At 39.8% G+C, this 18,128-nt stretch overlaps 1 protein-coding gene across 4 annotated transcripts in view; it reads right to left on the reverse strand.

Moving 5' to 3' along the window:
* Nucleotides 1–18,128, reverse strand: part of TRIO (trio Rho guanine nucleotide exchange factor) — a 248,434-nt gene that overhangs the window by 174,771 nt on the left and 55,535 nt on the right. For all 4 annotated transcript variants that reach the window (XM_039549487.1, XM_039549489.1, XM_039549488.1 and 1 more), the window contains exon 2: nucleotides 4,737–4,811. In XM_039549487.1, coding sequence (XP_039405421.1) covers nucleotides 4,737–4,811 — 75 coding nt within the window. The remainder of the gene's footprint in view (nucleotides 1–4,736; nucleotides 4,812–18,128) is intronic.

Here is an 18,128-nt window from a genome sequence, read left to right on the forward strand (position 1 = left end):
AAATCCTGTGTTCAGTTCTGGGCCTAATCACTACAAGGAGGACATTGAGGGGCTAGAGTGTGTCCAGAGAAGGGAAACAGATCTGGTGAAGGGTCTGGAGCACAAGGCTTATGAGGAGCCTCTGAGGGAGCTGGGGGTGTTTAGCCTGGAGAAGAGGAGGCTCAGGGGGACACCTTATTGCTCTCTACATCTCCCTGAAAGGGGGCTGCAGTGGGGTGAGTGTCGATCTCTTCTACAAGCTAACAAGCAACAGGATGAGAGGAAATTACCTCAAGCTGCTGTTTAGATTAGATATCAGGAAAAATTTCTTCACCAAAAGAGTTGTTAAGAATTGGAACAGGTTGCCCAGGGAAGTGGTTGAGTCACCATCCCTGGAGGCATTTAAAAGACATGTAGGTGTGGCACTTGGGGACATGGTTAGTGGTGGACTTGGCAGTGCCAGGTTAAGGCCTGGATTCAATGATCTTAAGGGTCTTTTCCAACCTAAACGATCTTGTAATTCTATGACTAATTACTAGGAGAATTTAGGTGTAAAATATTTCACGATACATATATTAGATTGAGTGGATAGAAACTATTTAAGCATTTAATTTGTATTTTTATCCTGCTCTGATTTGCAGATTCCCAACTGTCAGTTTATAGTTTTTAGTTTTGTTAGCAACACAGGAAATTCTGAATCCACTTAATACATAAGGCAAAAAATCTGACTTAAGTGGTTCCACTTAAATGCATTCATCTCAGTCATAAAATTGCACAGACTTGCTGCAGTCGAATAGTAAGATATAATTTTATATCCAACCCCTTGCTAGTGACAACAAAACGTTACTATTACTAAACACCAAATTCAAACCCAGTAGGATGTCTTTATCAACACATCTATAATAACACAGATTATTGCAAGCTAAATTTCACATAGATGTTCTCAACCATATATGTGTGGACTGTTTTCTCCTGTCCCATGGAAACACAGAAAAACACGGTCTTCAGCCCAGAATTTCTAATTTCAAATCAGCTTGTCATTGTAATTCCATGTTGCTAAACAAAGTTTTTTTAAAAAATCACTTAGAAAGGGAGGCCAAGAGAAGATAAATATAAAAATAATAAATAAAACCAGTCACCCAAAAATGCATCCCTATCCTCTCCTACACAGTCAGTGTGTGCTTGCCAGAGACACTAAGCCTGGCTGTCAAAGTCTCTAGAGATTGTCTACAGTGGACATGCTCCCTGTGAGACACCAAATGAAACTCAGAAGAAGCAAAAGCATCTTTGAATGTCCGTCAAGCTACAATGCCAGAAAGCAAAACTTAAGAGGAAATTCATATCCTTATCTTCCATGACCCTCTTAAGTGGGATATAAGATGAAAAGCTGAGTTGTTTCATTCTAATGGTGAAAGGCAAGCCTTGACCATCCTGACTCACTTGCCAAGTAGAGAACTTTGAGGATTTTTACACAGCAAATGACAAGAGAAAAACAAGACAGAAGCCATAAGAGAGAGGGACAATAAATGACACAACAGAGCCCAAGAGCCCAGGCCCCCGCTGAGCTCCAGAGCCATCGCTGGCCTCCAAGGCTACCAAGCATAGTTGAAAGTCTGCTACAGCCCCTAATGTTCTCTCTCCTCAATGCACCACAGGCCACTACCTTCTGATCTTAAAAATCTGTTTCAACTGCTAAGTGCTACTGATTCCAGCCCCCCAGAAAAAGTAACTCAATTGCCCAGGGTGGACATTCTTTAAAAAGCAGCAGCTAGGAGGCAAAAGCATACACTGAACTGGCTTTAACACTCTCTAAGCATTTTAAGCAAATGCTTTGTTACACGCAGTCACCTCAGACCAGTCCTCCAGGCCTTTCCCACACTGCAGCTCCTGCATCATGCAGTTTTTCAACTGGCAAAAGAAAGAAATCCTTATTTTTTATGTCCTTCTGGACGCCACTTCAGTTGGTTCCAGCTCCACATACGTCACAGACGAAGCCCATTTTTAAAAATGGTGCTTAAATTTCTGATAAATCATATCCTGAAACTTTTGTACATCAGAGACAAACTCCAGGTCTAGATGAGTAATGAAGAAATTAATACAGCCTTGATTTTAGATGAAAAGAACTTCACTATCCAGTCTTAAACCAGGTAGAAAACCAGCAAATAATAAAAAAAAGTCCCTAAGACTTGGGGTTTTTTCATCAGCTCTATTGACAGCTTTCTTAGGCCTTTTACAACAACTAACTCTCATTTCCTTTGTTCCTGATGCTCCTGTGTCATACCCAAATGGGAAAATTAAAAAGCAACAATGCATGAGGCATCAGTGGGAATTTCCTGTCTTGCCAAAGTCTTTATCCAACTCAACCCCCTATTAGTCTTTGTTTAACAAAAACACATTAAACTACTAGTGCTTTCATCGGTAAAACTTCCATTTTAATCCATTTCCTTTGATACACTACCCCACCCCACTACAGAGATATTCTGTTTATGCCAAAGTGTGTCACACAAACATCTATCTGACCAACTCACATGAGTCACCTAACATACATAATTTCTGTTTGGTGCACATCACTAACACCAGTATTCTCAATGGTCTCCAAATGTCACTAAAATCCAACAGGCTGAGTAGTGCAGCTTTTTTAAGAAATGCCTTTTTAGCTAGTTACAAAGTACTTAGGTAAAGAAAGCTAAACAGTTGGCTTTCATGGCAAGACAAGCTACCAAAGGCTATTTCCTCATATGAAACCAAGATAACTGCACCTTGTAAGAAAATGCTCTCCTGGATTAGGTATCTGTAGAGATATAAGAGTTTTGTTCTTTGACAGGTTTCAGTTTAACTTAACAAAAAACTTGCATCCAAGACTCTATTTGTACTTTAATGAAAAGCCTAGAGATGTAAGTATTTCAGGTGGTAAGACAACCAATACTCATGCAGTTTACTTCCCAGTTAGGTGAAAATCTGTTCAGGAAACCAACAGGCTTCCTTATCTTCCCTGGTATAAAGCTCGACAGTTCTAGTTCCTCAATGGTTAAGTTCCAGTGGTGGTGGTACTTTTGTTGGGGGAAGGGGGAGAATACACTGAAGAGCATTGTTGTTGGTTGTTGTACTTAAGGCCTTGTTTCTTAAATCATTTGCACAACTAATGTATCTTGTTCCATTTGACTTTCATTTGCAATGGAAATGTGAAACTATGGATTTTGGCAGATCAGTTCTGGCCAGTCTTGTTGCCCACAGATGTTTGCTCCATTCTTCTATCAGGAGTTGCTACCTTCACACAGGCAAGTTGGCAACCATTTATTTCTGCCGACACCTCCTCTGTTCTGGCTCACAATCCATCATCTCCCCTTAAATTTATCTTCAACCTTCAACTTGGCCGATTTCACGTTCACTGAATTAACCCTTTCAGAATACCATCTGCTTACACAATAACATTAGAAAACCCCATCATTTTTCAGGTCCCTTCTAAGGGGTCTAAACTAAGTACTGGACAACTTGAAAATTCAGAGGTTTTGGAGTGAAAACTGACTTCATTTTCATTCAATGCCATAAGACAAGGTCCAAAAAGAGTAATGAGAGATTGAAATATTGTGCTTAACCCCCTTTTCTCCTCTTCTTTCCTTCTAAAAATAGTTTTAAGCAAGCTTTCATCAGCACTACAATTCCCAAGTTACCATGCTACCAGGAAAACTGGCTCTTAGCAGTCTTATTCATTACGGTTGAAGGAACTTTTACAAAAAAAAAACCCACAAAGAAAACCCCCACAAAACAAACAAACAAACAACAACAACAAAACCCAAAGAACTTTACCCACACACCTTTTTGCTTTGCACCTCTGCTTGACTCAGCAGAGTGGACAGGATAAAGCACTATGTACTACATGCTGTACTTGCAAGCATCAGCATCCATGCACAGCAAATCTCTTAAAGAGTACGACTGCAAGAATAATTTTATGTGTTTTAATATTTACAGACAAGAGCTTTACTTTTGGCATTCTTGACAAATTATCCAAAAAACCCTTTCAAATATGAAACTGTCCTCTAAATCATTTGATGCTAAGATTATGGCTGAAAGAGTGATGGTGTTTAATCCCAACAGAAAGTCACACCAAAATGCAGTTTACAAAAATAAACACCTCAGCCCATCATTCCATCAAGTAAAGTTACTTATGAAGTTACAGACTACATTATGATACTAACTCATATAAATCCCACTTTTAAATCCTCTGCTATTCCTTGTTCAGTTGTAACCAACCAAATTCATTGTGTATGCTGGAACTACCTAAAATTACATCCTAACTCACTTCACCATGAAAATACTAAGTGTGCTTCAAAAGAGGCAACTGAAGTTCACTTCTGCAACAGACATATTTCTCCAGAATATGCTGCAGATGGGCCAATAACAAAGGCATCTCTGTAAAATTCCCCATCAGAAGAACCAGAAATAAGAAAAGGAATATGACTTTGGTACAGCAGGTTCTAAGTTTCTGTAAATAATTCTGTTAGATATGCAGGCCATGGGGAATGCAGGACTTAACATGACCAAGATGACAACTAGCAATGTTCCACATTCAAGAAAACACATGTCTTCTTTATTACTGATCCTTTCAAAATGTTTATGTCATGTTTAAGATATCCAACAGGAATCAGTGCTGCCCTAGCTCTCCAAGAATTTTTTAATTATACTTTAAGTATTTAAAATACCATTTTACATGCTACTAACAACACAGTTGGGCATTCTACAAGATAAAATAACTGTACCTGAAAGGTATGCAACTTTTTCCTTTAAAATTGGCAATACTTCCATAGCCTTCATTTCATCATTTTTGCGAAACCCTGAAAAAAAACAAAAAGAGAAGATAATTAGTCAAAAATTCAGACAAGCCCAGCTTCTACATTTAATGAATGCACTGAAAAACATATACCTTTGGAATACATTCTGAATATTATGATTACAGGAATCAAGATAACCTTACAATAAAAGTCTGCCAAAAAACCCACTAAACTTTAAAAATATAGTAATGGACAAGTGATCACTTCGACTGACTTAACACAAATGGCATGGCCTGTTAGCAAGCCTCAGAAAAAAACAGGATACCAGAATTAGCCTTTTTCATCAGTAAATAAAAACTATCAGATGGATCCTGTAGCTTTTATGCATTCCAAATCCCACTTTAATTTTTTGTCCAGCAGGGAGGAAGAGTATCAAGTTATTAAAAGTAGGTATGCTTAGAACAAATATCAGTTAAAAAAAAGACACCAAAGAACACCCAAACCAAAAACCCCACCCAAAACCCCACAACAACAAAGACAAACAAACAAGACCACCCAAACAAAAAAACCCACCAAAAAAACCCAACCCACCCAAAAAACACAAAAAGACCCACCAAAAATCCCCAACACTGTTTACATGCAACTTTTCTTAAATCGCTTCTGTAAGCAGAATTCTTTTCAGCTGCCTGACAAGAGCAGTGTTTTGCAACTGAGAGGACATTTTGTCATACTGACTCTGTACATACATGGAGAATGAAACAGTGCCCAAGGTGAGTGATTACAGTCGATGTTGCAAAGCAGCACATCACCAGCTTGTCCCTCCCTCTCCACTTCCTACTTCTACTACTCTAATTCTGTGGCCAAGTCCTAAAGTTCTTCCTTCTTTGATAAGGAAGATTTAGGAAGCATTTTTTTACTTTATATTTCACCTGTACAATACAGAATTGGTTACGTTTAGGCCAGTGTTGTTCATCTTACAAGAACTGGATGACATATCTTCAACCAACTTATCTGTACAACCCTTCCCGGTCTGTTTGGATTAATGTATTGTTTAAAATAATCCCATATCCGAAGAAAGCAACTCTGCTGGGGTAAGTGGGAAGCGCGTTGCTTCTCTCTAACTATTGAAGTACAAAAGTGCTGTTAAGACTCTTCCTCTTCAAAAATAGCCAAATGTTTCATATCCTTTGGTCTGAGGTTCTGAGCTTAAATGAAAAACCTGTGCATTTCTAAACTAAAATTTCAAGGTATCGAACCAGTGTCCATCAAGTAACCTAAGATCTATACTTAAGGGCATCATAAATGTAAATTACATCACAGGTTTTCTACTCCAGACAGCAGTACTGAGACTTCTGTGCCAGGACAGTATCTAGATACTGGCACTACTCTTCAAAACAGACCTGGGATGCACCAAACACAACACCCAAGGATCAAAAATGGTCCAGTGCATATCATCATTTATGCATCTGTTTCACCTGAAGAACTGGAGGAAGACATGCTGGCAGTCCTCAGAAAACATAAAGCCTAGTGGTGACAAAAGCTTGCTAGAATTACAGCAAGAGGTTTACTAGATGGCAGGAAATTTTGTAAAGGAAAGAACTGTGAAGCAGCACATAGGATTGCCTGTGGAAGACTATGGCCTATCCATGACTGGGGATTTTTAAAATATGTGTTCAGACAAATGTCTGTCAGCAATGGGTCCCTCAAGTTCACCATAACTGAAGTGTTTAACCAGGGCATTGTCTCAGCACTCACAGAATGCAAACAAAAGAAAATAAAACAAATCAACTTCCAGCCAGATAGAAGTTCCCTGGCTAGTTCTCTGTTTTTCCATTAACACCACAGACCAAAAACAAACCCAAAATTCAGTACACATTCTCAGAAAGGCTAAACCAGGAAAACGAGTTCCTTGGGTAGCCACGCAGCGTGGAGGGTTTCTACATGATGGATAGCATTTTGCAATTACACAGCAACTCCAGACTGGCAAAGCAGTGCAGGGTTTACTTTCATGTTTGCGCTTAGGCTCTCAAGAGTCTAAGACACAGCCAAAGGAACCTTGTGCATTATTACTCCTCCAGAGTAGTGGCCATGGGTTATCAGCCATTCACTGAAACTGCCTACAGTTTTGTTCCTACCACGTTCCTGTTCGTTATGGAATAAAGCTCTAAATAAAACTTTAAGAAAAAGCTTGGGCTTAAATAAATCACCTAAAAAGACAGCAAATACCCTTTCCCACCTTGAAATATTTGGGCTTCAGTTGACTGCTAAGGCATACAGGCACACCGCCAGGGTTAAGTATTTTTTTAGTACGCTTTGAGCTACCCACCATACGCTTAATGCCAATTTAGCATGCTCAGCTTTCATTTCAGCCATGGCAATTCCTTTTCTTTACAGTAAATTTGGAGGTAGAAAACACTTTCTCCTCACCTAAAAAGCATGCAGAAACTAGTGCCGTACTTTGCTGTCTCTCTTAGCTCAAAATTACTCAAGACACTGATGTTACCGCAATTGCTTGCTCAGATTTCTAAGCCCTTAAACTACTTCACCTCGGATGATGATGCGCAGTAGCTGCACGTTTTACCTTGCCTGTGGCATGTAAGAAGCGAGAAACATTTAACTAACATGTCTCTGACTATTAAGGGGCCGCTCAAGGTAAACACCCGAGCAAATACGTTAGTGCTTGGCTCATGTTCTGCATCTGCATATCCTTAAGGCTGACTGCCTTGGATTATCATATTCCTGCTGCTCTAAACAGTCTATTTTTATTCCAGTTCTGCAGTGTTAAAGCTTAACTGAAAAGACTGTGGGGATTACAACAGATGAAAGAATGCTGGGGAGCAAAGAGGGTGAATACGGCAGAAAGTATCATTTTTATCTCCAACGAAGCAAAAAATAAAACAAAAACCAGCAATATAAGCAGGTTTGAAGGACTTGGGGTGGGTCCTCCCTCCCCCTTTTTAAAGCCTCTTCTCCGCAAAAACGTTTGTGGATGTGAGGATTTGAGGATTTAATTAAAAAAAAAAAAAATTAAAAGGCATTTACCACACTCAAATGAAATGCCATAAATATCTGCACCAATCTCTCCCTCCACAGCTCAGCATCCTCCGCGCCAGCCGGCTGCATCACATGTTCCTGAGGGTGATGTCATCCCCGCCGGGCCGGCCGGCTGCAGCTCCCGCCGCCGCGGTGCCGCCGCAGTGCCCGCAGCTCCCGCCCCGCGCAGCCACCGGGCCGACCCGCGCCCGAGCGGCGATCCCCGGGCAGGCAGGCATTCCAGCGGGTGTCATTCCCACGGCACACGCTTCTCCTCTGAAAGCGCAGCACGCACCCGAGGCACGTATCTATGCTGTTCCGCCTAAAAAAAGGCACTCTTATTTTAAAAGTGTTGCTTTCAATATTAAGTCCTGCATCTTTTAAAGACCATTTAAGTCTTAAACAGGATAACTATCCTTGATATTTTCAATATCTATTAAAAGAATACTCATTTTACAGTTTTACATTTTTAATAGGAAGTATATGCCCTTCTGTAGTAACATACACCATGCATATGCTTTTCCCTAACTACCAGCAAAGAGTGAAGAAGCTCAAATTACGCTAATTAACATTTAACTTCAGTATATTCAGTAGAATAAGTAACACACTATTATGTAGTCCATTTCAATATGAGGTTCCCCCCACCTGTCATGAAGAATTACAATTACACAATCCCTTGAATTATATACAGTCTTCTACTAAACAGAGCCTTGTCGAAAAACAGTTATTTAAATGCTGTGTCACACAACTAAAGATCTTTAAAGCATGCAAACAAGAAAGAAACAGTCACCTAAACATTTTATACACTGGAAAATTATGAGGTCTTCCCCAGAAACACACCATTTCCTCTTTGTCCCCACAACTTCAGGGCCCAAAGACACCATCAGCTAGCCAAATTTAACAAACTTGTCTACATTAACCCATTTTCTCATGCTGTATAAAGCTAAGATATTTTGCTGCAATATATTAATTTATCCAAGTTAAAAGACGCATGAAAAGACAGCATTTTGGGATAGAGGTATCACCATAGGAGGCCTTTATTTGAACGGCCAGGACAGCTCCTTCTCATTTGGACTGCAAGTGTTCCCAAATCCCATGGTGACAACCTGGCTGCAGAGCTGCATATCCACCTGCCCTGGAGACCAGAGGCCAACCCGGTGTAACAGGGTTTTTGCCTAGAAATCACAGCATTCCAGGAACTCTGCTGCTCCCCAGATACCCAGCTTGCTGAAACTTCCCTGAGGTATTGAAATACATCAAGAAAGTCACCTTTGGAGGGTTACAGGAAACGGGTACTCAGTGTAGCAGTTCACAGGACCCAGACAAATGCCGGATTAGTCTAATGCGAGGCTTCCTTCACGTGCAGGAAACAAGGTAACTGTGCCAATCATCTTGCACTGCAAAGATCAGCAACCAGTCAGCTACACAATTAAGGGAAGCAATAAAATTACCTTAAACACATCTTTTAAGGTAACACTTTGATTACAGAACTGCGATACAAACCAATGTTGAAAACAGCTTTCCCAAGAAGCATTGCTATCCCAAGAACACTGAAGTGCTTACTTCAGAGGTATCTCCAGTGATGTGCGTTGTTCAGTTATGGCAACAAACATGAAGTATGGAAACAGAAATTAAGACAATAAAAAGACTTGGAAATTGAGGCTAAGAGCAGCATCTCTTAGCCAAGATGTTGACCAAGCACTCATCCATTGCTGTCACACACAACTGACTTGAATTTTTTCTGAAACGTTGCTGAAGAAAAACACAAACAAAAGGGAATGTTCTCATCCTGAAAATTCACACTCTTAATAACACAACTGCTTTTCACCTTGCAACATAAAAACAAGACCTTTGAACAGGCACAAACAAAAAAGCGAGACTCGACCCAGATTACTTCAATGCTTAGGCTCTCTTTGGACTTAAGAATGACTCTCTGTCATGTCATCAACAGAAAGCAAGTGCCTTATCTACCAGCCTGCTCACTCTAGCGCCAGACTTTGAACCCACCTCTTCTTTGACAGAAATCCCATGCTGAATCAGAAACATCTTTCAGTAAGTTATTTTGCAACAGAGTACTCTCTCCATGTCAATGGACCTACTCCAATGGACTTTTGCTCAAAAATCCATGTTATGCTAAGTTCTACAGGCAGGAAAAAAGAAAACACACACAGAAACTGCACTCAGAACTGCTAACTACCTATTACTAGGTAACAGCTGGACTGATTTAGGTTCGTCTTAAGTGAAAAGAAAGAAGACAAGAGTTAGAACAACTTCCATGGGTGGGAAAGACACTGTTTCCCAACCAAAGCAGCAATGTCCTTCATCCAGGCAAGGCAGCCATAGCTGCAAACCATTCTCCACAACTCCTTGCATCCACTGGTCAGTCCTTTTGTGTTAAGCCTTTTCTTGGAACAATCTCAAAACTGTAGCTAGCCAACATTTAAGCAAAAACAATCCAAGATGTTGATCTCTTTAGCATTTTTTCTATTTCACAGCATGACTTACATTAATGACATGACTCTGAAATCTGAGCTGTTCCCCCATTTATTTGTACAGCTATCCTAGCTACATTGCAAGAGAAATTGCTTCTTAGTTAATCAAGCAAGAAGGGGAGTAAAAAAAGAGGAAGCACAGAGAAGCTCAAATGTAATAAAACCAGTGCATTATAAACTGATTAGACTTTCATTATTTGCCCTTTTTCATTTCCCATATCACAAGATGATGACATCCTCAATGACTTTAAAGATGATCTTAAATCCCAGAATCTTACAGGTTTATTCAACTTTCCTTATCAGTTAACAATTGCATATGATAAACCTCAGCTGCAGGTTAACTTAGACACTACCTCCCACATTTTTCAAGAAAAAATTTTTCTCTCCAGAAAGAGAACACAAAGCAGGTTCCTATTCTCCATTTTAATATGGAGAGGCTTCAAAAATCAGTCAGTGAGTAGATTTCTAAATAAGGTGTTACTCAATGAAAAATAATTTTAAACAAGATATGAGGAGATTCACAAGCAGCCGTTGTGAAAACTTTTATATTCTTATTCTAAAGTTACTACATAGAAACCAGTATAATTAAGTCAGCACAACCATTAAATACTCTTTTTCAATCAGATTCAGAAAAAACGATTGCTGAACTCCATAAGTCTTTGGGTTTATAAATGAAATCAGACTACTGAGGCAAAGGTGAGAAAGAAAACTGAACTTTCATAGGCAGCAAATGGCAAAAACCCATTAGTAAGTGAGAATATACCCCAAAGGGGTGGCAAAGGCAAGCAAAAGGTAACTAAAGTTAGTGCATGTATGGGATTACTGATAGCTTTCCTTGATTTTAACTCAAGTATTTGAAGTGCCAATTTCAGTTTTATGGTAGGCTTAACTTCTGGATGCAAGTAAAGGATTCATAGAGCAATCAGAGCTGTCAATTCACCAACTGCACTGTTATCGCTTCCCGTTATAGACATTGCCTACATTCAGTGCTGCTCAGCAATCTCACACCATCTTTCACATTGCAACAAAGCAAGAGAATTCAGGAAAATTATGGTGAAGACTGCAACTCTCCTCTCTTTTCTCAAGCTCCATGAGCTTGCAGATGACCAGTTTCAAAATCATCTCAGGAACACTAACTTTTAAATACACCTGTTATGGCATCTTTAAGACTGCAGATCTTTCTTGCTAATGCTAACAAGGAACTATCAGCAGGTTTTTTTAATAGCAGACAGATCACCGGGCAACATTAGTAACCTTGGTATTCATCATTCATTCATTCATTTTTCTCGGTCCAGATTCTAAAATCACCGGGGGACTCCAACAAGGACACAGTTTAGGGGCATATCATCGAAGTGGCATGACTTCAGAGTTGTTCCAGCAGCCATAGCCATGAGCTTAAGTAAAGTATTCAATGTATTCATTTAATGTTAAGATCCTAGTCCTGAATTCAAAGCAACTCCAGAACTCCACCTCTGACTCCCTCCAGCTCTGATCAAGCTCAAGACCCATCAAAAAACATTATACCATCATATTCTCACTTTAATCACACCAGCTCACAGAAATGTCCCTTCTATTCCCATTTTGTTTTGTATTCTATGCACTCTCTATACATGCTGCAGGAAAATGCACCACATCTGTACCGAGCTAGAATGCAATGGCAACCAGGACCTCACAGAGGCAGACAGCTGAGAAATTGCCCTGAAATAAGAAAACGAGATTCATTAGAAGGTTTCTAGCTCTAAGTCACTTTCAGGTTTTGGCATATTTGCTAAGCGTTAAGAGGTTCTCTCTTACCATTTTCAACAGCTCTCTGCTTTGTCCTGACAGCAGGACACACCTCCTCTCTCTGCAAATTATGGGACGAGCACAATGTCATGCAGAGAGATGTGGGACAAGAAAAGACTGCCAGTGTAGTTGACAGCAAATACTCAGACAAGATCAAATTCACTGACTGAATGACCTCCCTTTTCCTAGAAGCCGCATACTCAGCTATTCCTTCAGTTAGGAGCAATTACCTGAAAATTAGCCACCTCAGGTGTATACTGCAAAACCTGTTGAAGAGCTGTCTCAAGAATATAAGTTAAAAAAAATTCCAAATGCTAAATCATTGCTAAAAATCTGCAATTTCCTTTTAAGTGGGTAACAAGAACCTTAGAGTTGTCCATATTTTGTAGCGAGGTCCTTTCCAACCTGAATTACCCTTTGTTCCTATGAAATGTGCAAGACAGAAGTATGGGAGTCCATTTTTCAACTGCAACTTAATATGACATGACCAAAATCTGACTGGTTTTCCCCTTTTAAATGAGAGAAACTGTGTTCTTAAATTTTTCTGTCCCTTAGCAATGTTCAATTTGTTCCTGCTGTCCTGACGACATTGTTGGAAGCTCATTTGTTTTGGTGGGAACTGCTCATCCATCTCTAAGTGCTGTGATACTTCAATTCACTGCCCTGCTGAGGTAGCAAACCTTTTTGTCGGGGTGTCCAGCAGTAGCACACGGCTCTCACTGCAGTCGGACACTCTCACTGTTCACTGTTCAGACACTCACGGCTTAGGGGTCTCCACTGTCAGGGCTACCAGGAGGATACCCAGCCTCCTATAAAAGACAGGTTTAACATGCAGTTGTTTTAACAACGAGGTTTGTAAGCAATGTTACTTATTTTTCTGTTCAAAACACAGATCAAGTGAAAGGCAGTAGCTTTTAAATTCTGCGAAGCAACAGCTGGAACATAACGTTTTAGATCATGTCCTTTGGCTCTTGTTCCATACCACCATCTGGAGAAATCTCTTTCCACAGTGAAATTGATGAAGACTACAGCAAGAGCAGTAAAAATAAGCAACTTAAAACAGCTTGAAAATCATCCTGCATTGTTTTATCCTGAGCAACAATAAGAAGAACTATTTCCATCAGCCCTGAAATCAATCAAAAATACCAAAAAACAGATTGCATATTCTTCAGTAAAAATACCTTTTAATAGCACAAAGTATTACTTTTGGGCTTTCTATCATTCATAGATCCCAAGATCTATCTAATTTATTGGTTATGGTATTTTTCCTGTTCTCCACCCTTTTTACTTTTTAAATATGCACACACTTTTATAACATTTTCATCACGTTATGGAAATACATATGCAAGAATCAGATTCAGTTAAATTCATGCTTTGAGATGTTGGTACTTAAACAACCATTTTTTGTCGAATATTCCTCCTCCCTCCCCTTCCTTTCTTTGCAGGATATTTCATATTCCTTCTGTGGAAAAACTAGCTGTTTGCAACAAGATGTATGCCAAATAACCTGATTTGTGCACAGCTCTCATTCCTTCAAATTCCCATTTTATTAGTTTGCAGCTGTAAGGAGCTTGAGCTCCAAAAGCCTTGAGACACAGGAAATGTAGGATGAATCCCAGCTTCTCTATATATTACAATGCACATGCAAGAGATCTGTGTGAGGAAGAAGGGGGAGATGCTCTTCTCCATCCTGCATTGTAAAAACAGTCAAGTCAAACGACAGAGAAAAAGCATTGTCCACAGCTTGTTTTATACCACCCTTGAACTTCAGATGTGTGGCTGTTAGAAGCATTTAGAAGAGAGCAAATAAACTTTTACATCAGAGCATCTTCCTGTTCTATCTCTTTACTTAGCTGATTTTACTTAAAACACTGATTATGCTACTCGTTAGAACGAACCAATTCGTAAAAAAAAAAAAAAATATATAGTAGCGATGAGGAGTCCGCAGGAGAATTAAAGCTTGGGTATTTCACTTTTAGTATGTGAGTGGTTGCTAACAGCAAGCTCCTTGCCTCCCTCCCTGCCTCCTTTAAGGGAGTGCAAGATTAGCACGGAACGCCAAAAGGGATGTCCAACACACGTCTCGTTTGCTCAAGGATTACGTTAGAAATTCTAGCCTGAATTACTCTGAGCAGGTGTGTGTTCTCACCACACATGCCGCGTTAATTAAAAAAAAAAGCGGGGGGGGGGGGGGGGAGTTTAAGACAATAAAAGGCAGAGAAGGCGAGGAAGCGATGGCCGCCCCGGGAGGGACGCGGGGCAGCGGCGGGGGCGGGCGGCAGCGCGGCTCCCTGCCCGCCGCACCGCGCACGGCACCGCGCAGCGCATTACAGCACGCATTACATCACCGCCTTTGTGCAGGGCTGAGCCACCGCGCAGCTCGGGGGAGCGCTGCCAGAGCTGCATACCCGCATCCATCCCCCAAACCGCACGCAGGCAGAAAAAGAAGCGCTTTGGAGTCACGTCAACCTTCCCCTCCCCGTCCTGCCGAAAATCCTCCCCATCTGATCCCTTTGGGAAATTTCATTAGGAAGAAAAAAAACCCTTGGCACGTTTAGCTTTATGAACGGATTTCAGACAAGAACAAACAGAAAGGATTTTGCAGATTGTCACGACTAAGAAAGGGAGATTTCTTTCTTCATTTATCAAATTTGTTCTAGCAGATTATCTCCTTCAGATGACAAAGGCAAGTAGCCTGAATCTCATTAGAGCTACATTTAACACAGCTGCTGAAGTACACAAATTTAACCTAAATCAAGGCTGGGTTTTCTTCGTGAACTCCAACTTACTCAGCTCCTACGTTACTGCAATGAGAAAAGATTAACATCTTCCCTTCACTTCCTTCCATTTCTGCAACCAGCTGCATATTACTATAAATGCAGCATGTGCACTTTCACGACTGATCAGAAGCACACTCCCAAACTCAGTACCCAAATCCAGCACTTCTCAGCAGCTCACCTGTCCTCAAGTCATGAGTAAACAAGCTTCCAACTCATTTTTATTAAGGATATGTAGCATACGCAATACCAAGACAGCCAAGACAAAGCAAGCAGCTCCCAGTGCGATTTAGGACAGAAATCTGTAAATAAAATGTTCCAAAGACATTCAGATAACTTTTCTACAGCTTTAATATTCACATGCATCATCAAACAATTGGTATCTATTAAAATAATGTTTCTTACAATTAATTATATTAATATTTCTTTGGGAACAACAGGTATTTAAAGTAGGGACACTGCATTGTACTCCCAAGTGCACTAATCAAGTTCTCCTTCAACTTAAAAAAAATCACATATGAAACCTTGCTCATTTTATAGACCAAACCAGTAAAAAGCTATTAAAACTTGACTGCAACTTACTACTTCCTATTACTTGCCTGCACAACAAATGCAGCCTAACAGTTGTGAGAATCCACTACTGCATGCTCAAATTTTTAACACCATAACTATGGACGCTGATCTGGTTGTCCCCATTAAAATAAGAAAGATAGTTACTTTTCTGTTAGCACTGACAACAAGTACTCAACCATTTACCCTTCAGTCTTCTAGAGCATGGATAATACAAAGATGCTATATGCCCAAACTATCCAGCCATTCACCTCCATAGCACTACCTGCTGAATATCAACACTAGCAAATGTTTTCTGTATTATTTTAATTCAATAGAGGGCATTCCTCACACGGGCATGTTCCAGCACCTCTGATCCATGCCTTTAAAGTACATGCTGAGACTTACCAGGCGTTATGCAGTATCCTATAGATACCATGTGATACCATCTGCAAATCAGGATAACAACAATGATTCAACCACTGGAAGTTACAGTATTTTAATTAAGTTCACAAAACTGGCCTAATTTAAGCTCAATTAAAATGGGCTTGTTGGTCTTCTACTACACTGACTCACTCTACAAAAAAATCTAAATGCATATGATTTCCTGGAAAAGCTCTTTGAGACAACAATAGGAGCTAACATTTTAATTGCATTAAAAAGCAGCAAAGTACTTCAGCATGCGTATGAATCCATTACTTTGGAAGTCTACAATGTATTTTAAAAGCACTAGGTAAGATTTTAACAATGCCTCTGCCTTCATGTCTTCAGTTCCTGACATCATTACAGATTCAAAGTCGTCTCTGAAGATTTTAAACTCTAAAACCAATTAGGATTCCATAGGTGTACTTCTAAGTGACCTAGCAAGCTTAATTAGAAATATTAACTTCTGTAGAGTAGACAGTAACAAAAGGGGAATTAGACTTCTCTTAAACTGTTTTCATCTTTATTATTTCCACACCCAACCCTTCTCATCACGTTAAAACACAAGTTTATGACATTAGTACAGCAACAATTGCTATATTGTTTAGTTTGGCAAATATTTTTATTTTTGCACATTATTAAATAAGAAGCATTCTTTACTAAAGTGTTTTTGGTATAGAGCCACTTTTGCTGTACACAAGCCATTCTTACTTGCTTTTGAGCTCCAATACCCTGACATCCCATTCAAACTGCCAACTCTCGTATCTACTATTATTTAAAATAAAAACAAAAAAAATTATCTGTGATATTAACTCCTGTCAGAGCTTTACTGAGTCTTTTTTTGCCTGGCAGCTATTTTAAGCTTGAACAGGAAGTAGTATCACATCATTTTTCACAGCTTGAGCTATTTGGGACTCTAAACAGGGTAAAGTGTATTGAGCCCAACATTATGTACCAGAGCATAGTTAGACTGCAAGACCTGGACTGCAGCTTCTCCATAACAGACTTCCCCAAAAGTCTTCATAGCTGATACAACAGCCTCCTTTTTTATGTTTCCCTAACTCAGTACAAGTGTATACAACCAGCATCACATAATACATTTGATATTTAAAAACTTCCCAAGTCCTTTCTACACACAGTTCTCCTGATATACTTTATCCTCACTACCACTGCATCAACCTTGCTCATGCTGATGACAGGTCAGTTCATTGGCACTACCTGAGCACAAGGGTAATAAAAGTAGGTGGAGCATTTTATCTACTATCCATTTACTCTTCACAACACATACAACATGTATCAGGAGGACCAGTCCTCTTCAGAAGTTACTTAACAGAACCTGAAGTGTATGTACAGCAGTACGAGATGTCTGGAGACCCTCTCCTCCAGCAGATGCTCTGACTCAAGTATATTTCCATTCTCACCAGAAACAGAAACAAGACTTAGTCCATTGTTGTGGGGTATGCCCAGCCCCTGCCCTGGAGGGATCTCTGCTGAGATAAGAGATTTCTCCGGGGCAGGGGCTGGGCATAGCCCACACATTACCACATACAACTCAATTGTATACAAATTTATCCCAATTAGCTCGAATGAGTACATCAGTACTCAGTCAATGGAGTTCTGAATTCAGTAACTGAGCATCAAGCACAAATTCCGTGGCTTCTAATCCTTGGAAGAAGGAGCAGCAAGCAAGCTAGCAGGATATATTAGTCAGAACACTAACACTGTCAGCAGCAACAAAAATGCCCTGATTTCAAAGCAGACTAAAAATTGTATTATCATCTCAACATCTGTGGAAAACAATTATGAAGTACTTGAGACTTATAAAAAGCAAAACTTTGAACTAACAGGACTTGTGCTTGAAATAATGATATGCATGGTAACATGAAGAATCCAAGTTACAACACCACAATCCAGCATCTCTACTTGCCTTCTTGATAGCTTTGTTTTGTAAAGGAAATTCACTCAAGATTCAAAATCAGCAAAGCTGAAGTTTATTTGGATTTATGAGAAAATACCTTGAATGAGTCCAAGAGAGTTCTGAGACAGGGCCAATATCAGAAGCTTAAGTTGCCTACCAAGTGTGCGGGTTGCTGGCAGATGTGAGGTAATCCCATCCTTACAGAACGCCTGCTTTTGACCTCTTGGGTAATTGTCTGCCATTAAAATCACTTTTCAAATGTCTGTTCTTACATCCAGGTTTTTTTGAACTGTTATCCTTCAGGCTTTTGGCTCACAGACTTTCTATGGATATAAGCTCCCTGACATTATCAGACTTTTTTTTAACCTTTCCAATTTAGAGCATACTATTCCACATTAAAAGG

This window comes from Corvus cornix, chromosome 2, assembly GCF_000738735.6.
Source record: "Corvus cornix cornix isolate S_Up_H32 chromosome 2, ASM73873v5, whole genome shotgun sequence".
NCBI lineage: Eukaryota > Metazoa > Chordata > Aves > Passeriformes > Corvidae > Corvus > Corvus cornix.